This window comes from Amblyomma americanum, chromosome 4 (genome assembly GCF_052857255.1).
Source record: "Amblyomma americanum isolate KBUSLIRL-KWMA chromosome 4, ASM5285725v1, whole genome shotgun sequence".
NCBI lineage: Eukaryota > Metazoa > Arthropoda > Arachnida > Ixodida > Ixodidae > Amblyomma > Amblyomma americanum.
The window spans coordinates 105,336,020-105,363,873 of record NC_135500.1 but is presented as its reverse complement, the minus strand read 5'-3'; the positions used below and the strand labels follow the sequence as shown (position 1 = coordinate 105,363,873).

The window sequence follows — 27,854 nt, the reverse complement described above, 5'->3', positions numbered from 1 at the left end:
TATTAATGTGAAGACGTGAAATCTTAACAGTATTTATTACGTCGTCTGTGTGCATAAAAACTATTTTAGCTGCTCTTTTTATTTAGTTTATACTCAGAAATAAGCTGCACGCACTGATTCTCGCTCAAGTAGGGCCCATTTTTATATGAATTAGTGTAGTTGACGCCGTTTTAAATTATCTCCCAAAGCTCCCACAAGCACGCCATTTTAAGAACATGTTTTTGAGTTTCCCTGATATTGATAAGCAAAATCTGATATCATAACTTCTCCAGTCATCTTTGCATAAGGTTTAAGCTCCAAAACTTTGAAAAGAAAGTCGTAAACGCTGTACAAAAGCGAGATGCGGTCAGTTTTCGATCTTAAATCTTAAAACACTGTAATCGCACCATTCTGCTGCATGTGTTTGTTTTTATGTGCACGTTTCTGATTCTGGGGTTATTGATGAGGATTTAGTTTGTCCTCAAGACTAAAATGTGCTCATTTTAAAGCGTGTAATTGTTTCAGGCAGTGCAAATAGCGAAGATAGGCATTAATTTAAAATTGCTCACTGAGAATCGTGACGTGATGTATCGCTCCAGGGAAAGCAGCGTCCATTCACTCGGTGCTTCGGGCTGCACAGCCGTGGAGCGGCCGGATGGCATGCCAGTCTCGTCAAGGAAAGTGACTGTCAATACCGCTCTCGCTGAAAAGGAAGACAGCTTGCATTTCAAGGTGCGAGCACTTTGTGCGTTTCACTGCAAGTTCTCCATTTAGCGGAATGTCAGTGCAATCAGTACAATCTTCAGTGCAATCTTAATTGCAATGAAAATTACGTTAGAATGAGTAAAATTCTTCAAGTATATCAGGAACTGGTAGAACAGACACATTAATACCAATAACAAACATGGCAGGGTGGATACAATTTTGGTCGAATAGTGTAAATGATGGTATTTTATGTGAACCTATTAATTAGCAACAACAGTCGCTCAAACTAATTATAGAGAAAGCGTTTTTCTGGTTTTATGCGGTTAACGTCTGAAAGCAATGCACGCTGTGAGGGCCGACATAGTGGAGGGCTCCAAATAATTTCGACCTGCTGCGGTTCTGTAACATGCACTGACCTCAAACAGAACGTCGGCTTCTAGCGTTTTGCTTGCATCGAATTGTGACCCCATGCGCAGAACCTAGCCCTTGTCTTTCGAATAAATACAAAGAAAAGGGGAATAAGGAATAGGTAGATTTTGTTGTAAATAAAAAGGAAAAGAGGTAGTTAGAGCATAAAGGGAAAAAAAGGAGTACGATAGGATTATATAACTGTCAATATAATTGTGGACAACCCAACTAGTGCTCTTGGAAAGCTCGCAACACTATGTATGGAAAGCCTTATACTGCATATCGCATGGTTTAAGCCTCCTGGAACCATTAAAGCCCCTAACATAAGAAAAATCAATTATAAAGGTGACATCACGACTGTAACAAAATATTCGCCGGCATACTATTACATCACTCACAAGATATTACCGAAATTCTCAGTTTATTCTTTCCGCAAATAAACAAAGGCCGGGCACTATCAAAGAAGGTTGCTTCATAATATGTTATTCAGGTCACGAATTGCGCTATATAGACGTATCCACAATTTCAAAAGAACCTAATCATCGCAGATATACACTACTGATAAGCGTTCGATTAACCTGGAACGTCAGCAATCAAGAACGTATTGCATAACATGAGCACGCATAAAGCGCTAATGAATAAATTACAGAATATATGCACGAACTGCACTGGCATCTTAACTATCTGCTGAGAGACGCATAGCGACTGAGGGACATGGTTTAGAGGCTAACCACAACATGGTCCTGGTGTTACAGCCTTCCGCAAGAGAAGTGGTATATACCTCAAACGTTTTCAAGCAAGGAGGCTCAATCTCTCCTACCACGACGTCACCGGAAGAAGCGACCAGTGGGCGAGGACCAAACAAAATTGGTACAAAATCATGCGTCACAATGTAAGTCACCAGAAAGATGACATTAAATTCACGTGTTTCAACAATTCGACCAAGAAAATGAACGGAAACTCCTGCTCATGACCGTCATCTTAACGCGACAGACCTTGCGATGAACAACATTGTCGGACAAAATTTTTATATCAAAATATCATGAGCTACTGCTATGGAAATACTGAAATTAATGGTGAATTCTTCTGATGTGTTGCAAAATGTTTCTTTCGATGTTTTTTCATCGTTCGCATCGAGCAGTTGACTGCCAGAAAAAAAAAAAGAAAGAGGAACGCGTTTGGCGATAGTTAGAACGTTAACAACAAAAAAAATGCAAGCCTGCTGACGAGAGAAATGTGGATATATTTATTTCTATACTTGTTTTATAGCAGATAGGCAACTAAGGCTATCGTGCGTTGATTTTTACAGTAAGAACCTACAATATAAGAAAAAAATGCGTTCGTAAAATTTTTATCTTCAAAAATTGTTTTTTTTTTCAGGATTGCTGGGTATGGGAGCAGCAAAGGAACTAGATGTTAGCAGGTGAAATGCTTCGAGCACGGTTGCTCTTCAACACCTACTCCTCATAGCGGGAAGTGAGCACACTGTAATCACTAATCAACAAGCTTTCAACTGCGCATATTACCTGGAAGCTTGATGTTAATCCACAAGGAACGTTTATCTTCAGAGACGATTATCGCTATATAAAACAATTTGCGCAGAAGTGTAAAGCTAGGTAGCTTTTGCGCAGACCACCGCTGAAATGGGGAGGAAAAAAATGTGAGGATGATATTTCTGGCGTCTCCGGCTATATATAAAACTGTGGTGGTGTTTATGGAGGCTGGTAGGAATTCTCGGCAGTTAGAGAATGGTTTGTCAACGGTTTAGTGTGCCAAAAAAGAAGTCCTGTTGGGCATGTTTCTACTTATTGCACGTGGAACTTATAATCGTGTTCAGCGAGGCCAGCCAGCTGTGGAGTCTCAGGTTTGGCAGTCAAGTCATCAAGACACGTGCGGCAGTCCACATAAGAGGCGTTATGGGTTCTTACTGATGTTGGGAGATGTGGCAGCAGCTGGGTCAATTGTCCTGCTTCTTTATCTCAAAAGACAAATGCGGTGTGCGTCTGTCAAGCCAGCACGTTTGATGCATATGGTTAAACCAGTGGTGGTTCGCACTGGTCTAATGCTACACTTACCTCCTGAGTACATTCAGAGTATGCTGTTTCAGAGTACCCGCCATATATCAGCTCGTCATTACGGTAGCTGAGCCTACAAAGGTAAGGATTCGGCAAAAAATAAATCTAACGTACATCCTTGCTTCATGAAGTAGAAGAGTCTGAAGCACACCATCGGTCCGAAGGAGATAATTTCGCTTTGCAAGGTGGCAAGACGGTTTTCGGCTATGTCTTCAGCGTCCAGAAGGAGATAGAAACCTGGAAGAGGAAATTTAATGCATACAAATTAGTTTTGCAAAAAATTTATAAGGCTTATACTTCCGCACGCGGCAATCCAAAGAAAAATATCTGCTTTGTTTTAGCTGATTTGAATACGCTTAAGAACCGAGAGGTGTCAAATAGCTAATAGGTGTTCATATGTATTGGACAATTCAAGTTCTATAGTATCGTCTAGCACCAAATTATTTTCTGAGAAACGAGCAATAGAGATTCACTCTTGTTGTTTACATATATTCATTGAATTTAACACAAAATAACGAATTTGATAACCACAATATTTAAATCAAATATTTTTAAAAACATGAGCTCAAGAACAGCTCTACCTGCCACTTTAGTTTTTTCCGAAGCTAATTTCCAGTTACTCGAATATAGAGGCGAAAGAGAATTAAGGTGTGGAGATTAACCAAGACAATGAACCGGTACAACACCATGCACTAGAGAAAAGGGATCACGGGATATGTTAAGGAAAAAATTGATTTGAAAGCAGAAAAAAAAAACCACATGCCATCGGTGAGATCCGAAACTACAACCTCAGATTCTACATGTGGCGTGTGTTTTTCTTTTTGCTTTCATATCAGTTATATTTAAGCGATAAAATAACTAAACTATTAATGTCCAATTATTCAATACTACAAATTGAAAAAAAAAAAAACAGTCCCTTTACTCCTTGCTCTCCCCGATGCGGTAACTGTTGGCTTCCGTCATGTATGCGAAAACGAACACCTCTGTCTATTCCTGTCTATTTACGGATATGTTAGTACCTCAATGCATCTTTGTTATGCAGCTAGCTTTCCATTTCTGTGTTGCAGCTTGAGCGTGAATAATATCGGTACATATTACTATATTTGTGTGGAGTCGGTATTTTGGGCGCAGTTGGCAAAGGACAGGGTTAAATAAGAGACATGGGAGACATGTGAGAGGTCTTCAGGTTGTTGATGATGATAATGATGATGGTATTTTAGTTGGTGGGTGTCACCGCTCGAAAACAACAACGGTCGAGGAAATAAAATAATAATGCTTGCTTGCGGGATAAGAGCCCACACCGCTAGTTCCGCTTTCAAAAAGAAAGAGCTGCGTAGAACTATCGCAGCCATTGTACTGTCGTGGATGAAGCGTTTCTCGATGCGGAAAAAGCGATCTAGATTCATAGGTGCCGCGCCTGCCAATGAAAATCTGCTTTCACTGCACCACATTGGAGCACGTGAGACCGACTATCACTTCCGCAAATTTGGCTTTAATCTACTGTCTAATATCGGGGCTATCGGCTTTTGTTCCCGTGTATGAGTCCTGGAGAGCTATGTCCCCAATACTACAATCGGCAAGGCGACGATCACAATAGGGGATAGAAAAGCAATACCTGTGCGAACCTACTAATTGCCGCCATTGGCGGTTAAAAAAACAGGGCCCTTACTAGTGACTTTTTCTACATGTGACCTACCCCATATTTTACGATAGATTGTGAAACTCGCGGCGTCATTCTTTGGCCGACATTGGTAGTGCCAAGTGCTAGTAATATTCTTCATCTGTGTTGAAAGCCTAAGAAGGGGCATGTAACCTTTAGAATACGAAATAGAAATTGCAGCAAACAGATGGGCTCTTTGGCCGGCATAATAAGGAGAAAAGTAAGTTTTTTGGGCATGACTGTGTTTTCCTTGATTGCTGAGATAGCGGGGCAACATGGTAGAAACTCATGCCTAAAAACAACATAGTGGGTCAACACGGGAAGAATCCGGTAAAAAAAAAAGATAAGCGCTGAGTTCGACTGAATGTTATCAAACGTAAATACGTTATTTAGATATGTAGATAGTACACTATCCGGGAAACCCTAGAGTCTCCGAAGACACACACAAAAAAAAGACCAGCCGGGCATCAAAACGAAAAATCATGTTTATGCGCATGTTGAAACAAAAGGAAAATGAACGCAAGGAATAAGCAACAATATACAGAGGCGTCCACACTGCACGGAACATGGCGCGCAGTTTCTTGCATGACGTACTTGTTAACGCTTTCCTGTGAGACCTGTTATGTAGAGAAAGCTCTGTTCATCTTGCCTTGCATCGCCACCCGTGATAGTGTATCACAATGTTTGCAAGCCGTGCGATCATTTTTGCATGCAAAGACTGGAAACATTGAAGCATTTTACATTTATATAGATAAGGGTGCCTCCACACGTCGGTCCTCAGTTCAGCCAGGAAATGAGCTAGCATTATTAACCAATGACTGTCAGTTCTCACCGCAATGAAGGGGAGGTTAGAGAGGGAGCACGTACTTTCTGACTTCTCTAGATTTGGATGGCGCTTGATTTGTTTCCTTTATTTCTGCTAGGACACGTAGGTACAATTGATAGTTGGTCGCTAAGATTGCTGGTTATCCTTTCTCTTTAGTGAGCGCGGAGTTAGTTGTCTCCTGTCTCTCACCGTAGTGTACTAATTCATCTCTTCCTCTACAAAGCCCAATTGAAGGTAGCGTCGGCACAATCGTTACCTTTGTTTATCCTTGGTCGTCCCTCTCACTGTTTCTTATCATAAATGTGCCTTTCTGAAGTTTATTGCTCAGGTCGTGAAATGACTTAATACAAACAGCTGGAAGTTTTTCCTTCACCTTGTAACACATACGCCCTAAGCAGGAGTTCCTTTAGCAATTAACTGTGTTTATCAAAAGATTTCCATATTTATTGCAAGGAGGTACAATAGTAGTTACCTACTTAAATATCCCATTATTCACCATGAAATTCTTTGCTAGAATGCCAACGTACAGAAAACCTAAAAGGATGAAAACCTTCAAGTGAAAACACGCTATAGGCTTATCAGTATAGTGCACTATCTCTCACCGTCTTTCGTCCCTAAAGTGTGGTCCTTGCCGATGCCTGTAGAATTAAAGACTGTGCTGCCCTTGTGACGATACCACTGGGCATAGGATAGGCCTTCGCTGTTGTACCAATTGCACATGTCTTCTTCGAACGTGCAGCTCCCCGGGGAAGGACAGGCCGTTTCGCCTACGCTGATGTCATCCACGGCAACTGCTGCGCCCCGGTCTCCGGAGGTCAATCCTTCGAATACGACCTGACGTAAAAGTAGGTCGGAAGAACGTTTGTAAAACACAAAATCAGAATCTCGATGTGTCTTAAATATGTGGGACACAAGATCAGAGTACCTGAAATAAATAGAATATTTTATTGTGTATGAAAATTAGACGTTGAAAAGAGAACTAAACCATTCAGTGGAGGAAAAACACTAAGGCGCCTGTGTGCTGTGCGATGTCAGTGATCGTTAGAGATACCCAGGTGGTCGCAATTATTCCGGAGCCCTCCACTACGGCACCTCTTCCTTTCTTCTTTCACTCGCTCCTTAATCCCTTCCCTTACGGCTCAGTTCAGGTGTCCAACGATATATGAGACAGATACTGCGCATTTACTTTCCCCAAAAAACAATTATTATTATTAACCATTCAATGGAAACTGTCATTTGCTGGGCTCTGCAAGTGTAGAAGCTGTCGTCTTCACAGAGAGCTTACTTCAGGTTGAGGAAGATTTTCTTGAACTTGCCGGTGTAGTGGATGTCCTATTTGCAATCAGAATTTCCGTTTATATAAGCATGGGGATCCATCTGTTTGTTCATTGTTTCTTGGTTAGGAATACTGCAAGAACTGCGGCCAATTCCTCTTTTTTTCCGCACTGAATGCAAAGTAATTGCTCTAGAGCCAACGCCAAGGCGAGCTGGTCGCATCTGACTGCAGGCTGTAGTGACAAGTATACAGCCGGCCATATCTTTAGCTGGCGTGCGTAACGGCCGCGTTTTTTGTGCTCCTGCAGTTTATTACAGAAAAAACTTGCGAAAATATGAAATCTGAGCACAGGCTCACTAAGCCCGCGTTTAATATTGAGCTTTCCGCAAGTTTGCTTCCTCGCAAAGCGCAGGAGCGCAGAAAAAGCGGTCTTCGCGCACGCTAGCTAGATTTGGACGGCTGCACGTAAAAATAATAATAATTGGTTTTTGGGGAAAAGAAATAGCGCAGTATCGGTCTCATATATCGTTGGACACCAGAACCGCGCCGTAAGGTAAGGGATAAAGGAGGGAGTGAAAGAAGAAAAGAAGAAGAGGTGCCGTAGTAGAGGGCTCCGGAATAATTTCGACCACCTTGGGATCTTTAACGTGCACTGACATTGCACAGCACACGGGCGCCTGAGTGTTTTTCCTCCATAAAAACGCAGCCGCCGCGGTCGGGTTCGAGCCCGGGAACTCCGGATCAGTAGTCGAGCGCCCTAACCACAGAGCCACCGCGGCGGGGCATGCACGTACCATTTTATGATTTTCGCTGCGTCCATCTAGTCGGTTTTATGAAGAACGAGTAGGTCGTACAACCTGATTTTTTTTTGCTTCCAAAGAGAAAAAAAATCTTGAGCAACAAAAACTACAAAGTCGGAGGTTATAGAACATCTGACTATATGTTTCTTCTTTTGGCCACACATGCAGTCTCGAACATCTTACTTTTGCCACGAATATGAGAAGTGCAAAGGGCGAAATGCAAACGACGGGCAGTTGTGTGAGAGTACATAACACTTAGCAAATGCTTGTTCATGAGCTTCTTGCTTATTATCAAGAGGCAGTAGACACAGGCGCCATTTACTAGCAAAATGCAGTTCATTACTGATGAAACATAACTTTCCTGGCAGTGTCGCCAAACGACACTCAAGTACGCTTAGCAGTCTTTCTCTACATGTTCATGGCGTAAATATTCTTAAGATAGCTAGTTCGAATCGGCAGTAATTGAGACTCTGAAGCGGCTCTTTGTGTTCCGTTGCGCAGTTGCTTATTGCTCGCCCTACCAGAGCTGCGATTAAACCAAGTATCCGGACATTAAGTTCCTCAAGCTGCGCGCAAGCTATGAAAGGCGCCATTGTGAAAGGCTCTGGACAAATTAATTTCGATTATCAGGGCTTGTTGGACTTGCTGTCATTGTGTATCAACGTAGAATATTTCTCTGGCCTATTGTTTTCTTGAAATGACAGCTTACGTACACGACAAAAAAATTTTGACAGGTGTCGATTATGATATACAGGCCACTCACATTAGCCGTTTTTGTTTTGTTGACCAGTGCGACAGCCGCTGAAAGCCAGTGCTGAACCGGGGCATCAGCCTTCGTTGCGAACCAAAGGGATTCCTCGTCACGCTCGTCAGAGACACGAGTGACGTTCAGAGCTTCGGCCGAGCTTCCAGAGATGAAGAACCAGAAGCGTAGGCACTTGTGACGTGACGCGTCGTACCAGCCCTGCGGGCTTACCATGCGTCCACCAGGCGACAGAGCTAGGGCAAAGCGACCTGCGCGGGTGTTGGGCGTAGCACATGTGATAACAAGAAGCAAAGGCCGTACACTTTGTTCTGGAAGAAAACACTATAACTCCAAAGCACATATCTCAGCAGCACTAAATACATCGGTTACCGAGAGTATACATAATGTTTTTCGTGCGTTGCTGTAGAAGTTATTTCGTGCGTTGCTGTAGAAGTCGAACAGTTAATACTAATATTGACTTCCAGCACAAATTTTCAGCACAAAAAGAATTGTGCTTGAAGCGCAGCCATGAAGAAGCGACCTTAGTAAGAATGTGCTTGCACTAGTGCCTGAATATTTATTACTGCCTCACAAAGAAGATGTAAAACTTTCATAAATACGAGTACTTTTCGCACAGACACGACCACGTCTCGGCAAAAAAGTAATGCATGGAGAGTACTACTAGAATGAACACCCCTGAATCACGCCCGCCGCAACCTACACCGCAAAAACAAAAATGGCAGAGCTCTTGTTGATGAAATTCTAAATAAAAATGTACAAATGGTGCATCAGGCTATAAAACAAAAACTGAGAGTGCTGTGCTCAATTAGTGCACAACGAAGCGAGCTGAGGAAAAACATTATGCCAGGTGTGAAGGTTCAGGCCCAGAGAAAGAACACAATGGGTCAATGGACAAATGTTAGTTAACGATGTCCTAGCTTAAATCAAGAGGTATAAAGAGGCATGGGCATGCAGGGCACGTCATGCAAAGAGAGGACAACAGATGGCGTTATGTGGTGTCTGTGGCTGATCCTTTCCGAAGGATATAGAGAGCGCTAACTCTTTCCTTACCTTGCCTATTCAAATCGCTCAAATTCAACGTTGGCGCAAAGTGCTCTATTCTGCGGTATCCACGCTATTTTAGAATAGATACCCCCATCCAGTATGTTGTAAAACAGGTCTACCTGAGTTTCGGACTTTGATTTTCGTCAACCTCATGAGGAAATACTTGTTCACTTCCCGGAAAACCTGTCAACATGGACAGGTCACGGTGATCAGCCTAACTTCCGAGGTGGCATCCTCGTCTCGCATCGACCCTCCTCGCAACGGCGATGTTCTCGCTATTGCTCTGCATCGACACTTTTAGTTTGTACATTCAAGCGACAGCTTCGTGTGTAAATATCCCGTCCATTCGTCGGATTTCAGGTCGCACAGCGATGAGTGCTCCGCCCAGCCCAGATTTACTACAGGTGCCCGTTTGTAGCTGGAATTTTCACCGTTGCTGAGGGGAATCGCTGCTTTCCGAGCCTCTCCGAAGGTGCTGGGCATGTTCTCAACATTTCGTGCTACCAGCACTCTAGCGGATCTTGTTTTCTTCAAGAAGAACTGAGGCCAACGTTCACACTGCACTGCAGAGTAGCCCGCAAACTCCACAGGAGCAACTTAAGCTCTCTGTTGATCGGAAAGTTTTTCCGCAAAGAGTTTTTTTTAGCTTTATACTCGTTTCTCTTGTGCTAGCACACAAAAATCGTATTGTAGATTTTTATTCTCCCACTTTCTTACTTAATATGATTAACATCTTTGTGAATTCTTGCTCCAGCTGTCTCAAATACTACCAGTCAAAGATGTTTTGCTGCTTAGACAGTATATATGCTGTTTTTTATAACATTGAAGGAAAGCTCTACTTGCTACACTATGTTATGTTGGAATAAAGCAAAATTTTAACATATATGGGTGGGGAAATTCTTTGCACCCAGCAACTGCCCGCTCTCCCGCGGGAAGGAAACAGCTAAGCAGAAACCTCACATCCGAGTGGCCGACCGCGTGCTAGTTTTCTGTCCAGCTGTGAAAAGTACTTTATCCTTAGCAATGCTTTCACGCTGCAGATTAATTTCTTGCTTGTGCCTATTTCATAAAATATACCACAACAATCCTGTCCTAAAGAGCCGGCTACAAACATCCACTACATGTTTCAGGCCGCATTGATCATCGCCATAAAGTAGGTGCTTCTCCATGCCATGGTAAACATTATTTTTATTCATTTGTACCCAGAGTTTATGAAAGATGGAACCACCTACCCAGTTACGTAGCCGACATTATTGGCTTTAATACTTTTAAGACTACTGCATGTTATCTCTCTTGTTACCGCATGTTGTCTCTCTCTGTCAGTTTTTTGTTGCAAAAGAGGTTTTGTTTGCCTTGTTAATCGCCACTGTTTTTTCTTTCATTCTTTTTTTTGCCGACTTACACCGTTATTGTTCTTCTTGATGCACCGTGTGTTACCAAATGTATGTACCCCACTACCCTCTGTAATGCCGTCGGGCACTGAGGGTGCACAAACACACAGAAATGGTTTAGCGGGACGCGGGCGTCAAACTGCAAGACAAACAAAACGCGTGTACATTTCATTGTGTTCTTCGTAGAAATGAAAGTATTCGTAAAAGAAAACATACATAAGTCGAGCATTTACGAAAGCTTTCAAAGCGTCGGACAACGCCTATATAGCCAGCCGATTTCTTGAGTCCCCAGCCGTCCGCTCACAACGCCAGACGGCTCACTTCTTCTAACGCTCCGCACGCGTTTTCCTTCAATAAAAGCCGTGTAGACGACGGTGGCTGATACAGACGAAGCGTGTCAAATCGATAGGCTCGCAGGTTTATTTTCTTGGGACCGGGCTCCTCTTTTTACAGCAGTCATGCTGTGCTCATATGGGAGCCCCGTTGTGCCAAACGGCGGGGATGATGGTGATGTCCTCATGCTCGATGGTACATACCCAAGGTGGGACATTGGCAACTGTGCATTGCCGATACCAACGCACTCATGTGGGCAGGGCAATTTTCTTCTTTCTTTTTTCCGCTCTTTCTACTTTGTCTTCATATGTGAGGGGTAATAAAACGTTATGAAAATTTTCGCGCTTAGATGTGTGAATTCTAGGAAACACAATTTTTATACACTTGCTGCTTCCTGCTCGCGTTGGCTTCAACCCGTGGTGTTGGGCGCCAGCCAGAGGCCCTTGGGAGGTACTCGGACGGCGCCGTGATCGCCTCCACCCGGGGCCACCGCTCTAAATGCGCAGCTTGGTAGCTAACGAAATGCTAAGTCGAAAGGGGCATTTAGAGAAGTCAGTGTGCGAACATGTTGTGCGTCAGCCAAGCAAGATGGTTGGCCCACTGAAACCTCCAACCGGGCAACGATTCTTCCAGCCCTGAAACTTTGCGATTCCTAAGGGAACGAAGAGATACGCGCGCGGCCCAAGCTCACTGCACTTTCGATAGTGCATTAGTACCACGGGGAGCTGCCTGCAGCCCAACGGTCAAATATTTACCCGTTAATTTGTTACTCGCTGCTAGTCCTCCGTTTTCCTTCGGTGCGACCAAGTATTATTTGCTGCGGTATGCTTCATATACTTCGGATCCTATTGCTTCGTTGTTCGCGTAAAGATTTACCGACCATTTGACCTGTACATGAAATGCACAACTTTTTACTTGCTTTTCGAGTAATTTTTAAAGTTCTACTTGTCTATGCTTGCAGTTTGCGACGCGTTGCTTCGTGTTAAGATATACGACCCTTGTAGCTATTTCTCTGGTACCTTGTTCTCGGTATACGTCGCTTATTTGAAACTGCACAGTCCACCATCTTCGTGCCGAATCCGATACAGCCGCGCATCCCTCCTTTGCCGTGTAACTTCCCGCTTGCTATCGGAAACAGGGTTTAACAGGTTCGCTCCTGTCGCTGGATTGAAGGACGCGAACTCCCGGCACCGTCGGCAATCCATTGCTATTGCTCTGTGCGCGTTTTATAAACACAACGTTATACGAGAAAAAATACTTGATAAAACACTCCGGCCAATCACAGTGGAAGCAATACACCTGGTCAGCTTTTCGAGCGATGAGCCGTCCATGAAACTTGCCAGTAGACTGTGCGGCAGTGAAGACAACACAGCTGCGGTACTTTCACAGTTCTAGCAATTTTATCGGGATAGGGTAATATCGGCCTTCATCGTGGAGGGTTCAGATGTTTTCGAAAGTAGAAATCCGAGCGGCAGGCGCATTGGGTCACGTGGGTACTTTGCACCAGTCTCAGCGCGCCGCCAGCAGAGCTGGTGATGTGTGATGGCGAGCTCACGTGTTTGCAGGCGCGGAAGCGGCTGAGTGAGATTATTTTAGTGTTTTTGTACTTACGCTACGCACTGGCTTCGATACAAGGAAGCTCATCAGTTTGCGCCTGAGTCTCTGAATGCTTCTTCGCAATGAGAAGTAGCCGCTATTATTGTGGTAACGTCGATCAAAGCAAAAATGGTGCCTGCTAGTGTGGAAAAGAGTTAGGACTTGGCGCTTTGAGTGGTCTATTTGCTCCTTCATTTTGTGGCGCAGATATTCATTACCGTGTGGCATCTTCGTGTGCAGGGCTAAACTACCATGTGTTTGTAGTTAATAACAGTAGTGTCCGTTAGCGAACTGATTATAAAGTTGAATGGCGCAAGGGAACGAACAAAGGAAGACACAGAGACAGAAAGAGCGCCTCTTTCTGTCTCTGTGTGTTCCTGTGTTCGTTCCCTTGCGCCATTCAACTTTATGATGAACTAACTAGCCCAACAGCAAGTACTTCTGTTAGCGAACTGGTTCGCTCTTAGAATATTTCCAGTGAGCTGGTAATTCTGGATAGCCGGCTTGCAGTAATTGCAACCGTGTTTGTCGTCCTTAAAAGCGCGCTGCAGCTTATGTATGATTAGATGAAATTTTAAGTATTTCGGATGTTATTCTTACCTGAGGGTGACTGAGTGCTGTAATCCGATTGCGGCAATAGCACGCTGCTCCCGCTGGTCCGCTCCCAGTTGTGCAGTTGCCAGCCACACGAGTCGGACTCGAAAGTGCACACTGGTTTTCAAAGAACAACATAAGCCAAGACTTGTTCTTGAAACGGAACGTACTGTTTTAGACGCGAGAAATATGGACAGACAGATTTTAATTACAAATTATATTTCTTTTTTGTAAGCAATCATGAAGTTTAATTCGTAGCAGTTTCATGGAGCAGACCACCTGTAAAGAAGAAAATCTAACAGGATGCGCTGACGAAGGTTGTATTGAACCATTATTGTCCTTTGGAATGAAAGGAAATCTTAAGCCTCTGATACATATAGGGGCTGCACGTCTCGGTTTTTATTTTTCGAAAATTCAGAGCGCCTATTTCGAAAAGTCTTTTCTAGCCACGAATTAGTCATGTTTGTTGGCAGTATAATGTTCTATTTCTGAGCTGTAAGAAGTCACTTCAAGTCTATATTGGCTTTGTCGCCTTTAGCATTCGATGCATCAGAGAAGAAAGCATTAATGGTCGTTAACAACCGGCAATGCACTTAAAGCTTTGCTTGCAGAAGAAAATGGTTTTGGCAACAAAAACATTTAAGGAGAGTGAAATCGCAGATCCGTGAAAAAAAATGCTGTTTGAAATCCATTTCTAAAAGATGGCTTTCGCGTTGTTGAGGGAGAGGGTCTGCATCCGTTTTCTGCGTGTTAACGACATAATTGAACTTCCGCTTTACCGTTCTAGCAGCCAGAACTGGACGCCTTTTCGTGACAGTTATGTTTGGTTCCTAGTGTCTATACATCCAATAGAGAAACCTCAGCAACCAAGCATCTGCCCAAGGCGAGTGATAGGAGTGAACAACGCTACGCTGGGAGAAGAGCTTAGGTGACGATGTGGAGCCTCCAGGCATGCCGAACCGCAAGGTCGCGGAGCGATAACCTGAAAACACACAACTGCGCTACTTGATCAAAGGGTACATCGCGTCACCCCGTCCTTGGCTTTCCCTCATTGATAATTATGTCCTTTGACTGAGTCGAACCATTGCTCGGTAGCCGCCGGTTAGCGACGCGCACGCCAACAAAACTGGCCCCTTTTAACTAAACCCGAATTGAAATAACTGAATTTGGCATACTTTTATCATTTTTTCAGGTTCATTCCCAACGTCGAAGCCTTAGTTATATATCACCGGTCTATGCAAGCATAAAACAGTGATAAAGTCGTCTATGTAGGAGCGAATACAAAAATGCTTTTTGAGCGAGGATATACTGTCCAGTAATGGTACTGGCCTGAAGAAAATTTTCGTGAACATTCTATGCAAAGTCTACCGCAGCGGGATGAGTTCAATTTCTATTTTCATAATGCGCCTAAACGACGACCTCGGTTGCAATAAATGATTACCGGGCTATCTTGGAGGTATCTCACATACGAATTAGCTGACATAAGCATTTGTGATCACTTATCGCAGCCATGCCAAATATTCCTTACCCGCTCAAAGCCTTCGGAAGTTGAAGAATATTTCATATTAAAATGACGAAATACATGTTTTCAAATGCCAGTCAACAGTAATGGAAGTACATTGTTTTTTATAGGGCGAAATAAACACAAATACCTTTTCCGTGGTCACACGCACTGTCCTTGAGAACAAAGTTGTCAATTGCAATCATGCCAGGGTTTCCGGCGCTCAAAATGGCTTCGAAGACAAGCTGAAATAAACGTGTATTGTACTGTAAAAACAAGACCTTTAGGCAAATTATTACGTATCGCCAAAAAAAAATTAATTCAGGGTAGCTTGGTTCAAGACAAAACACAGAAAAAACGGTTGTTTAAACAGCATGTGCCTTTGTAATTGAGCACAAAACATACCTGCTGTATATGTACAGCAGACCTGCGGCTTTCTCTCTCTATAATTTGAACTGTGTGCAGAAGCCGCTCCGAGAATCTAGCACATAAATTGATGCTCAGCTACGAAAGCATAAATCTGTATTCAAGAAACACCTTGGACCGTTCCAATTCAGCGGTGAAGCCAGCTTTTCTTATTTTCGTTTCGTATGTCCTCCTTCCTGGGCGCGGCTAGGCTACATAAGCATATGCGTATTGTTCTTAAGGATGAAGTGATCGCGGAGTCAATCACAGCCGCTTTGACAGGAAGTCTTCGTTTTCTATTTATGACTGAGCAGGTTGATGGCGCTGCCAATGCGTTGCACAATGGCTCTTCTCTACTGGTGTTTTGAGAACTGCCGTTGCGAATTAAAAAAGAAAACATTGAGAGAAACAGTAGCGCCATTATTATCATTACCATTACCAACGAATAGTGCAATCGTTTACCGCAACGCTTTCACTTAGATCCAACTTTAACAATAACACGACGTAATAAGGCTTAAGACACGGAAGTCCTAAGGGTCGGTGCATGCGGAAAGGGTGAACGATATTTCGAGGTAGACGTGTCGTAGTGTAGACACCATTAGCCTTTAGCTGTGACACTTTTTTAAACTCTTATAAAACGCACTTCTTTTACACGAAACTAGCACCTTCTTGAAATTCGAATATATAAGATGGTGCAACAAGGCATGAGAGAGCTACTCCAGGCCGATTAAGGGTAGCGTTATAAACCGCTTTAAGGTAAGCTTTCGTTTCATGGTATTGTGACGAAGACGACGAAGCCAGCAGTGGCGTGGTACGGAGCGCTCGTGCTAGGCCAGTGGCCGTTGTGCTTTTCCTTTTTGTTAACTGCGTTCAGGTGAATATCCACCCGATTCTTGGCGGATCCCCCAGTGTGGGTATGTGCCATCTTTTGATAGGCTAACAACAACAACAACAACAAATCATATCTCTGCCATCTTTCATCGCGCCTCATTCTTCGGCTGGCCGCCACGTAACATTTAGTGGAGGTGCGGGGTCTCATCCTCATCCTTGTCGTGGAGTTTCGGCGTCCGGCGTCGCCGTGGTCTTCAGCCGTGAGTTCTTGGTCTGCGTCACCCGGCCGATCCCCAGCCTTTAAACTTGTACCGACCCGCCTCTCCCCCCCCCCCCCCCGGTCGACCACCTAACACGAGGAACTTAACGGGCGCAATGACCAGGCCATCCGACCCCACCGATCCGAGACGCCGCCCACCTGCGACAGCCCCCCTGCCCATGCCATTCGGCGCTTCCAAGGGCTTCGCCAGTCGGCTCCTGGTGACCTGCGGCCCCGAAGCTTCACAGACCAGACATCATACGCCCATCTCTCTTATCGTGGCGGCCAGCACCTCATCACTTTCTGCGCACTGTTGAACCATGCCCTGAAGTCCATCACGATTTCGTGCGTCTCTTCTCCACCGATCGGGACGATCGCTCGGTTGCCCCGGGCAGTGTGACGAAGACGACGAAGCTCGCAGTGGCGTGGTACGGAGAGCTCACCCTAGGCCAGCGGCCGTTAAATCATATCCCTGCCATCGGTCATCGTGCATCATTCTTCGGCTGGTTGACACGTAAGAATATTTTCAATAAAAAGAAGGCAGTGTTGGGATGCGCAGTGTAAACGCAAAATGCGCGTCTCCAGATTAAAAGAAGTCGCTTAAATTTTGTGCGTCGCAACGTGCATGCAATCATTTCATATAATATTTTGGGTTCAAAAGAATTTTAGGTTAACTTTTGTCTCATTGTTTTTAGTCTTTGTGTAGAAGTAATGGGCGTTTAATATTTTTAACAAACTTCATCCCTTCCTCTGAAGTCATCGCGACTCAACCACGCGTGTATAAAGCAAGGAACAGGATTGCTTTCCCTGCTTTGGCGTCTGACAGAGACTGAGTCTTTATGCAACGTTAATCCCTATAAACCATAAACTTCTTCCAGATTTTCCTAATTAACTTGTCTAATTGTTCGTACCTGATAAGGATAGTCAGAGTGGAGCTGGACTTGCCCTTGCTTCCAAGCTTTCCCTTGTGGTCCTGCGCGACTCCACAGTAGGCTTGTGGACACGTTTTCCACGTGCCACAGGAGATTGAGGTGGCCCACATTTGGGTGCCACATGTTGTACCTGTCAGTAGAGACACGACCTAGTTATTAACGCAGGCCCTATCGAATGCCCAAGCATCACCCTCTTAGTTAACCGCGGCAGCCAAATCATTTTTCCACTTGTGGATTTCTAAAAACGCCAGGAAAAGAAATCAAGACTTTGTCAAACCAAAAACAACAGTTCTACAAAATAGATCTCTTCCCCCTCGTCAAAGCAAAGCACGAGAGTAAGACTTCATTTTTAAATTTGATACGGCGGAAATTCGGCCCTAACTAGCCCCCCTAAAGCCTTTCGCCACTGACAGGCCATAGACGAGCTATAGATTATTTCCACTCATTAACTATATTCTAGCATACTAAAATCATTTTTTGCTGGTGCTCTATATGACGTGCCGACAAAAAATGTATTGAGAGGTGTTGTCATCGTTAAAGTTTATTTTTCATGTTGTTTGTTGTTTGAAGATTAAATTATGCGAATACACTGCCAATTCTTATATATTTATTGCAGGCTGCCAAGTGCATAAACCATATTTTCTGGTGTAGACTCCAGGGCCTATATGCGTTTAAAAGGTGAAATTTTTCGAATGAAGCACAGTCCGTAGGCTCTGAGGAAGCAGTATTTTCTTTTTCTTTTTTTTTCGTTGTCAATATATTACGAAACGTCCAATGTCGCTTTAACACGATGCATTGTGATATTTGTACTCTGATTTCACGTTGGACCTTTGTTTACTAGCACTATACCGTATCTGGTTTTCGATGAACTGAACCTGAATAAAAGTCTACAAGTGTATTGGGGAATAGTGGAAAGAGCAGTCTCCCATCCAGTCATTGTTCGTGGGTTCGTTAAAGGCGGTTTGCGGGCGCCTATGCGAGGCAAAGGGGGTAACAGCGAAGATAACCCAAGACAATGACGACTGTAGTCACGACCTGGAAACGGCAGACTATTTTTGCTCTCACAGTCCCTATCATACTAATCAGCGCGTGAACGTCGTTCTTTAAGCGCGGATTTCACACCTCGCCCTTGCGGGCTAGGGACCGTATGCAGGCTGTATAGCGGATATAACAGTATTACATCTGTCCCTTAATAATGTTTTGTCCTTCCTGCTCCCTGCAGACGGGCCCATTACTGCGACCTAGTCTTTCACCAAAATACACAGCATATATTATACAACTTTTTTCCATTTATTATTAAACTCACGCTGATCCGGTTTGATCTGTATGCTTCGAGCTGTATCATTTCTTTTCAGGTTCACGCAGTTCTTACATCTTTTGGCCGTCAACAGAAAAGGGACCTTATGCGCACTTACCAGAATGTGAAGCAGCGGCCAGTGCTGGGTGTGGGACTCATCTTGGTAGAGACTAGGCGAGCTGTCCTCACGTTAAAGAATTCATTTCGGGCATACATATAGGCGCCTGGAGAAAGGAAGAGCACAGAAGCGTTATAATTTACAGTGGGAGCTGTTATTGCACCATTTATTTATGTTTACTTTCTTAAAGCTCTCATGTCGAGACTTTACATGAGGGAGCGGCCATTTTAAGGCAAGGAAATGTAATAAAAACCGCCGTTGCCCAATATCATGACGTCGCATTGCGTAAGCGCTGCACGCAGCGCCCGTTGACTTGAATGAACTCGGTCCGGCTACCAAGAGTATGTACTTAACTCTTTCAAAAACCAGAGCGAGGTAAAGGGAAACGCAGTCGCAATCAAGGCTGTTGTCAAATGTAGCATCCAAGATATGAGTGAAGTTCAGAAGAGCAAGGTTCCGGGCTAGATGGTAATGCATTTAAGGGAAGAAACAGCGCAATGAAACACGGACACACGAAGAACGACACACACGAGCGCTGACTCACAACTGAAATTTATTTTGAAGAAAAGATGCTTAAATAGGAGACATGCGAGGGTGCTTAACAGGGCTGCTGCAGCGATAACCGCCAATCAGTGTGGTCGCGTCACAAAATTTCAAAAACAGCAACGAATGAAGTAAGTGATAAAAACTGTGTAAAGGCTCCCCCCCCCCCCCCCCCATTGGTCTTGTTATTGTTACTGTCACCTGACCACCTTTTTGCGGCCCTTTACACAGTTTTTATCACTTACTTCATTCGTTGCTGTTTTTGAAATTTTGTGACGCGACCACACTGATTGGCGGTTATCGCTGCAGCAGCCCTGTTAAGCACCCTCGCATGTCTCCTATTTAAGCATCTTTTCTTCAAAATAAATTTCAGTTGTGAGTCAGCGCTCGTGTGTGTCCGTTCTTCGTGTGTCCGTGTTTCATTGCGCTGTTTCTTCCCTTAAATATGAGTGAAGTGAGGAGCTATGCTTCACATGAGAATTGCTAACAAACACCATGTCGAAAAGCACGTTGCAAGTGTAGCCTTCGCGGGCTTTTTCTCTTACCAAAGAAAATCGACAGCATTTTTCAACGTTGGGTACCACTGCTCAAGAGAGTCCAGGTAACAGGAAGCATTGTATTCAACCACGCCTATCGTAGAATACAAAGCACACCTTGGATAAAAGAAAAATGCTCCCAACTCGTTTGTTCTGCAGCTGCTTTGTTTCGCAACAATACATTTTCAGGGTATAACCACTCACCTTCTTGAGATGCACTCTCGGTTGGCTGCCACCGAAGCACAGGGGCTCCGGAGCCACCCGAATGCAGCGTCCAATACGCGTCAGCATTCACACGCTCGGGAAACCAGCCGCAGTCCATGGGAGTTGAAAAGTCGCAGCTCACGTTTCTTGTTGCCTCCCCTTATGAAGACAGAGATATGTTTTCAACAATCTAATTGCCATCCTCGGTTATATCTGCAGCTGTCTGCGTTTAAGACTCTTTTTGCAGAGTAAGGTTTTACTTCTCAAGCTAACATCTATTTGTGGCGAGATAAATGACTTCAGTAACACACAAGTGAAGTTTAAACTCTCCTCGGATTGAAGCATCAAGACGATCGGCTGCTTCATTTCGGCCGATGTTAAGTCTAAGAGAGGAGCGGCGGATCAGAAAGGAATAAAACTTTAAGTAATGCTTCCTTGTTACTTCTAGTGTTGCTTCTACCTAAAACTGAGCACTGAAAAAACAAGCAATTCCTCTGCCAAACTCCGCAGAATTTACAATTACGCTCTCAAAGATTTCGTCACTTACATGCTTTGCTCTGCGTGTCTGGATGGCAGTGCAGATACTCCGGACGATCTATGCTCGCGCCCAGGGTGTTTGTCCGGTAGAAGAACTGCAACGAAGGACATCTTCTTACAAGCCAAAAATAATATATTTCTCAAAATTCCTTCCGTTCAAGAAATCGCATAAAGCTTTCCACTCCTCTGAACTCAGAGAAGCCCAGACTGCGCCGTTTGTTTAGGTTGTTGTTCTCGCATTCTAAGAAAGAAGCAAAGAAAGAGATTTTGGCGTCAGATAAAATACCACTGGGATAGAAAATTATGGCTTCAACCAGTACTGACAGAATAACCTCACATATGAGAAAAATCTCCTTTCAATAAGGTTTTTTATTGTAATACGGCCGTTGAATTACGGCCAATATGATATATAGTTCTTCAAGAAATGACCGACATTTAGTAGATAGCGGCCATCCTGTACGGCACAAACCGAGCCTTATAGGTTAGTCGACACTCTGCAAATTTACTTTGTTTTTGCTCTTGTTGTTCTGTTCTAACAGTTTGAAGAATGCGTTTTACTTTGCAAAGGAGAGATGACACAGCGTGCGCTCCGAAACGTGCCCTTTACAACGTGGACTGTTCTACGGAGCCCTCTGAAAGCCGTTGTGTGGATGAGGCCCGTACAAGTCCACCAGTCGAAGCAGGCAGGACCGAAAAATGATTTAACCGAGAGGGGGTGGAGGTGATGGAAGAAACAAGGGAAGAAGTAAGGTGATAAAATTTAGAGATGCTGTCGCGGAAAGCGAGATAGAAGAGCGAGCGACCCTACCCTGCCACTTGACGCTCCCACTTGGAGTCGCGAAGGCCATTGGCCACGTGAGCCGGCCTAGTCGGCTCTGTGTTTCTCCCCTTCTTCGAGTGGCTGCAGCTCTTAAGCGAAAGTTCTTGGGGAGAGTGAGCTCAATCGAGGTTCCCTTTGCGGACGGCTAGGGAAACAAAAAAAACAAATAAAAAAAAGCAGCACACGGGGTGGCGCAGTAGCTCCCGTGCCGCAGTGCTAGGGTTCATCTGGAGGACGCTAGTCGCGCTCACAAGGCTCGATGTCAGCGTAGACAAGACGCAGTGGTGTTTGCCGCCGACCGAGAGGCACTTCGGCGGCAAAGCAAGACCGAAGAACGGCGGGCGACGGAGCCCTCGCAGCAGCGAGTGCATGGAAGGCGACAACGGGTAAGGGGAGGAGGTTCAACTCAACGGAACGGTCGTCTCGGACGAGGTTCCTACTATGAAGGCTGCTCTATAGCGAGAGCGTAGGAAGCGTCTAGGCGAAGCAGCCGCGGCCACCACCGCCCAGCCGCCAGATTATGCGTATTGTTTAACTAGGCCGTTACCTAGCTTAGCGAATTTTTTTTCACTCATGTGAGGTACCACTGTTGTTATAAAAAAGAAAATTCTGCTGCCGTTAGATCATTAGTGCTGCTTCATTTTATGTAATCCCTATGTTTAAACAGGCTAAAGTGACATGTTCACGCGATCCATATGACTAATCGTGCTCATTCATCTCTGTTATAGAAATGTGAATTTATGTTTCGAGTGCAGCACTGTGCGTACCCTTCAATATCCAAAGGCGCGTACGCCAGGCCCAAGCGAAAGCATGGCAAAAAGCAGCGGGTGACCGGCAGCCAGAGAAAGCTCACCACTCTGGAACTAGCGTGTGAAGCCAAAATTTTTCATTTTTTTGCACTAAGAAGACCTTAGATTCGATATCCTGTTTATTTTTTTTCATATTTGTAGTCGAGCCGTATTTGGATAATACAACTATCGCACTTTCGTATTGCAAATTATTTTCGCCTAGCTCTCCATAGTATTACATGCTACTTACAGCTATGTCGGCGTTCTTCAAGTGATTACAAGCTAGACACATGCACAACTGACTCTTGGCCAAACACGGCACTTTAGTGGTTTTCGAGTCCAGGCACATTGATTGCGGACGCCACACTACCGTTCTCGTGGAATCTTTGCAACAGGCCGCGCATTGTGAACAGTTGAACATAAACGCATACCTCCATGACCAGCGGGAAACTTATGCACCGTAAGTTGGCCACATTAGCAGGGGCTTAATAGAAGATGACGTAATGCTTTAGAGTCAGTGCGTACGTGGCTCGTAGCTTGACTTCACAACTTCGTTTGCAGGAAAGCTCTTAGCCTGTTCTGCGTTATATTTAAGCGTCTGTTCGTTCCAGTCAGTGTTACCGTGAGAGCTGCCAAGTAATATCCAAGTTTGGAGACTCTTAAGGTTCTTCTCTATTCACAAGCGCATGTTTAGATACAGAAGGAATAATGAAAATCAGTGAAGGTAACGTCGCCTTATTTTGCATATATAGCACAGTCGTACACCAATAAAAGTTACCCTGGCTCCGGCGTTCCAATTTCCGACCCTCACGATGACCTTCTTCCACCTGCCTTTAAGTGTGCTTCCGGATATGGATACCAAGGGCGCCATGGTGACGCGTGTGGTCGTATTTGTGGCTCCTTGCAGCACGCCGAACAAGAGGCGTGCGAGCCCTGCAAGTGCAAGAAAAACCAAAAAAACGCACTCTCACTATGTGCTCCTTAAGTTACTTATGGTTTGCATATTTCGTTCGCTAAACCTCAATTTTACACTTTGAGTGAAAGGAAGAACGAAGTACACGTACTCATTTGCGCCGGTAAACAACTAAAGCTCAGAGCACAGTATGTTCTTGACGTGTCTTTGGACTAAAAGCCGCCAGTGAGCAGATTCTTGACTGCCAGAGAGTAAGATTCAGTCTAGCTGCAAGGACTGTTCGCAGTGAAGACGTGTGCTTGTTCGATGATACGAGTATTTCCAATGAGACACAATATTTCTTTATAACGCAATAGCTCTTAAGGCCCTGTTGCCCAGAAAATCTGATGTGGGCGTAATAAGCGAAAAATCACGGGCAACGCTCTGTCAGGTAGTCCCCAGAGAGCAACCTAGAATGCAGGTTGGCCATCTAAGTCACCTGAGCTTGCGGCATCATCCCAACCTGCCTACTGGTTAGCCATCACAACCTGCCCACTGCGGCAGGTGGCAGTTAAAATGATTGGTCGTTTGGGAAGAGCAACATCGGTCACACAAGGCCCAATGGTAGGAGCACCTGCCATCGCAGTGTAGTGGCCCACCGCTTAACCGCTGCACGACTGCGCCAGGAAGGGTATATATGCCGACTCCCAGAGATCTATGAATGCAAAGTAGAGAATGACCGTCTACATATATGGGAATTAATCCAATACGCTATTGCGTCATACCCTTACAAAGGTATTTTTCTTCTAAGAAATTGCTCGCAATGTGACTGCTCTGAATTTTCTCGGAAACTGTGGCAAAACACATGAAATACCACTAATCACAACTGTCGTAATAAAGATAATGGGGAATGTTTCCTTCAGGAGAATAAAATTATGTGATGGTAGCGCAGAGGGGCTCAACTTCTAAGGCCTGTACACCGAAATTTAGTCCTCAGATTAAAAAGCGCTTACGTGAAGGCCACTTGAAGTCTGCGTCCTGACTCGTTCCTAAACACTGAAATCTGTTTTCCTGAAACGGCCAGGTCAGTATATGCTGGCGATATTAAGTTCTCTTCGTGAAGCGAAACCCTCTGGCACAGTTCAATCTACGCCTGATCTCAAAGAAATATACATATATCAGGCCATCCACTCCACAAGAAGAGACTACTTACCTTGGTTTGGAATGTAGGCGTAGAAACTGACAACGCAAGAGTGGGCAGTCTGTCCTAGCTGTGGCGTTAGTAACATGTTGGCGTGGCTCTGGGGCACATCTGAAATTTGACAAGAGTCAGGCATACGGTTGAGGCCCGATGATGGCAACCGCTGACGCGTGCGGCATTGAAAAATTGTAACACAAACGTACCAGTTGTTCACAAATACGTCAGCGCAATAGTTAGCCACAAGGGATAAAAAACTGCAAAACTCCACGAGTTCGCCAATCAGCGTGCTCTTTGAAAAAAAAAACATGTTTCTTATACGCCCTACTCAGCATGTAAATATGTGAGCACCAGAAGTCAGTCCGAGATTTCACCGTTTTATCAAAGAAAGGAGGGCTAAAGTTTTGCAACTGACAATACGATTTGACAGGCTGCAGCAAGCGCACTTGCTCTGCGACCATTTAGGAATACTGTCTGTGAACTTCATTCTTAACATCACCTTTTTTAAATTCTAAACGTCTCTTGGCCGGCGTGGATTGGTTGCTAAATTGTTAGGTTTCAGACTTGTGAAAGTAAATCAGTTCCATTCGTTCGGAAATACCAAATGCTTGTTATATGCAAAATCTTTACTTGCACATGGGATTGCGTGAGGGATCCCACTGTCTTAACGATGAGTTTGCATCGGGCAATAGGAGCCTGGATTCAATGAAAGCCAACGCGAGCACAGAAATTCGTTCCAACAGTTGCATTCATCGCAATTCCTTCAACAGGTGCATCGGTCGTCCGAACTTTGACAGGCTAGATATTTTAGGCATCACTGATAGAACGCAGGACGTGTGAAATCAGAGAGGTATTTTTCATATTTCATGGCGAAGGGAGAGGTGTCCGTGCGGCTTCAGTAGTGCTTGATCGAAATGAGGTGACGTGAAATGTGACAGACAGTATAGAGTATAAAGGAGGGACGAGCCTTTTCATAAGCCCACATTAGAAACAACCGGCGGCAAAATAAGTCAGGGCATGCGACAGGCGGCCAGAATTAGATAAGACTGCATCGCCGCGCCGTCTGATGTAATTCTGGGGTCGAGACATTGCAGTGCGCGTGAGCGTCCTTTCATGCTCACAGCCTTATCTTTTTTCTCGCCTGCAGGGGACTAGCTGATTGCGTACAGCGTTTGGCGGTAGGCGTCGGTTTCTTTATTCACGGCGTGATACTCGCAGTTCGGCGGACGCCCGTCAAACTGCGAGCTTGAAGTAGTGAATAAAAATAGTGACCCCTACCGCCAAACGCTGTACGCAATCAGCTAGTCCCCTGCAGGCAAGAAAAAAGATAAGGCTGCGAGCATGAAAGGACGCGCACGCGCACTGCGATGCCTCGACCCCAGAATTGCAACATGATGCAGACGGCGCGACGATACAGTTTTATCTGATTCTGGCCGCCTGTCGCATGCCCCAACTTATTTTGCCGCCAGTTGTAGATTTTTAAAGTAGCTTGGGCCTTTTCTAATACTAATACGGAAGCTTAAATAGCTAATTTTTAAGCGAAATAGTTATGCGTGCACTTACTTCACAATTTAACGTCCATTGTGCAAATCTTACTGTTCACATATTCCAGAGGGCCCACCGTTTGGCCTTATTTATACAGTCTTCAGCATGTCTGTCTAGAGCGCCCGAAAGGGCCGCTTTTTCTGCACGCGCGACGCCTACCGATAACACTCGGTTCGAGATACCTGCATCTGAGCATGCGCCGTTTTACTGATTACACTGCCTGCTGCTTTATCGTCGTTTCGGTTGACAGCCGCGATCACCAACGATTACCGGTGAAGGCGCTGCAAGCCGCAATAGCGAGGTCGAGATAACAGGTCTAGGAAAATTTTTTCATGCTCTAACTATGAAGCACATCATTTTCTTTGTCAATACATGCGCGCTTTGCGATGCGCAAACGCATTGCTGCGCACTAGCAGTAGCTAGCAATGCATTTAAAAGCCATGTGCGGTTTCGAAAATGCTGCACATGAGTTTCAACGGTGGCTCCGCGCTTGACGCTGCTGGAAAGAAAAGCCATCTGCTTAATGGGACGAACGATGTCTCAAAGAGCCACATGTGCAGCAACAGGGCGTCCGATGGCGACAGTGAACAGAGTCCTGCCGGCCTGTTACAGAGAAGGTCGTCTTGCTGATGCCGTCCGAAATCAACATCCAAGGAGGACCACGGATGAAGAAGACCGATGGATAGTGGCAGCCGCAGTTGCGGACCCCTTTCTCAGTGCCCGCGAAATTCGGGATGAACTTCAGCTGGGGCATGTTTCCTCGGACACCATCCGTTGCAGGCTTCACGAAGCAGGTATACAGAACAGAGTCGCTGCACAGAAGACACGCCTTCAAGGATCGCATAAGCAACAGTGCCTCGAGTTTGATTCGGTTTTGGAAGAATGAACGCCCGAAAACTGGAAGGCTGTAGTTTTTAGTGACGAATCTACTTTCTGTCCCTCGGGGACCAGCAACAGCGGGTGTGCCGTTCTGTGAAATAACGGTAAGACATATATTCGTAAGACATTTTTTTATTGTAGCTAGGCTTAGTCCGTAATGAGCACAGTGATTAAGGATGATAAACGCGCAGAAATGTAAGTCGGTAGGATTTTCATACGCTATAAAAACCCAGTGCACTTTTCCGCTCTAACACTGCTCCGTAAAGTTAAGGGTTCTTTAATTTCCGCTTTAATCGACTACGTTGCAGGTACGGCGAGGAAAATGTGTTGAATGTCCGGTTCAGCGGCCGCACGTCTGTCAACGTCTGGGGAGCAGCAAGCTACAAAGGACTTGGGCCCCTGCATAGAATCGAAGGAAGAATGACAGCTGCTTCCTACGTGGACATCATACAGACGGTCCTTGTCCCCTATGTGCTGGATGGGCCGTTCCCGGATGGATTCTTCCATTTCCAGCAGGATGGAGTTTCCATCCACACTGCAAATGTTGTTAAAGATTGTTTGCATTGCCTCGGCATTTATCCTTTGGATTGGCCGGCAAAGAGTGCAGATTTAAATATTATAGAAAATGTATGGGGGTTAAAGAAAAAAAAAGGCTTTCGCGACAGTACGGCCTCACTACAGCGAACTCTGATCAGCTACGGGAGGCTATTCAACGAGAGTGGGAACGTCTTCAGAGAGATCCTACGGTAGTAGAACCACTTTATGACTCGCTCCCAAAAAGAATTTTAAGTGTGAAGCAGTCTGGAGGAGCCGCAGTCGGCTACTAGGAGCCAAAGACTTTTTCTTCGAGGGTAAGAAGTGCTACCTGTTACTTTCTTCGGAAAGCGTCTTACGGGATGTTGTATTCGTTTTTCTTTTGTTTTTGGAGCATGTTCACGCATGTGTATAGCTTTAATAAAGCGATCTGAATAACTGCAGGTTCTGTGCGATGGTTTCTCGGAGCGTGAAAGTCAATCGGAGTGATCACAGTGTCTAATTCCTATAGCTGTTCGGCTTATTTAATGATCATGCTGAACAGCACAGTCTGCGACATCCACAATATCCACCCACTTGCAA

At 44.8% G+C, this 27,854-nt stretch overlaps 1 protein-coding gene across 1 annotated transcript in view; it reads right to left on the bottom strand.

The window, feature by feature from the left end:
- Positions 1 to 27,854, bottom strand: part of LOC144129734 (MAM and LDL-receptor class A domain-containing protein 1-like) — a 208,783-nt gene that overhangs the window by 27,499 nt on the left and 153,430 nt on the right. The window contains exons 46-57 of the mRNA XM_077663820.1: positions 24,330 to 24,428; positions 23,003 to 23,157; positions 20,627 to 20,711; positions 20,080 to 20,238; positions 18,797 to 18,902; positions 17,361 to 17,511; positions 15,106 to 15,199; positions 13,460 to 13,570; positions 8,493 to 8,743; positions 6,256 to 6,487; positions 3,282 to 3,404; positions 549 to 682 (exon numbers count right to left, since the gene is read on the bottom strand). Of these exons, the coding sequence (XP_077519946.1) occupies positions 549 to 682; positions 3,282 to 3,404; positions 6,256 to 6,487; positions 8,493 to 8,743; positions 13,460 to 13,570; positions 15,106 to 15,199; positions 17,361 to 17,511; positions 18,797 to 18,902; positions 20,080 to 20,238; positions 20,627 to 20,711; positions 23,003 to 23,157; positions 24,330 to 24,428 (1,700 nt within the window). The remainder of the gene's footprint in view (positions 1 to 548; positions 683 to 3,281; positions 3,405 to 6,255; positions 6,488 to 8,492; positions 8,744 to 13,459; positions 13,571 to 15,105; positions 15,200 to 17,360; positions 17,512 to 18,796; positions 18,903 to 20,079; positions 20,239 to 20,626; positions 20,712 to 23,002; positions 23,158 to 24,329; positions 24,429 to 27,854) is intronic.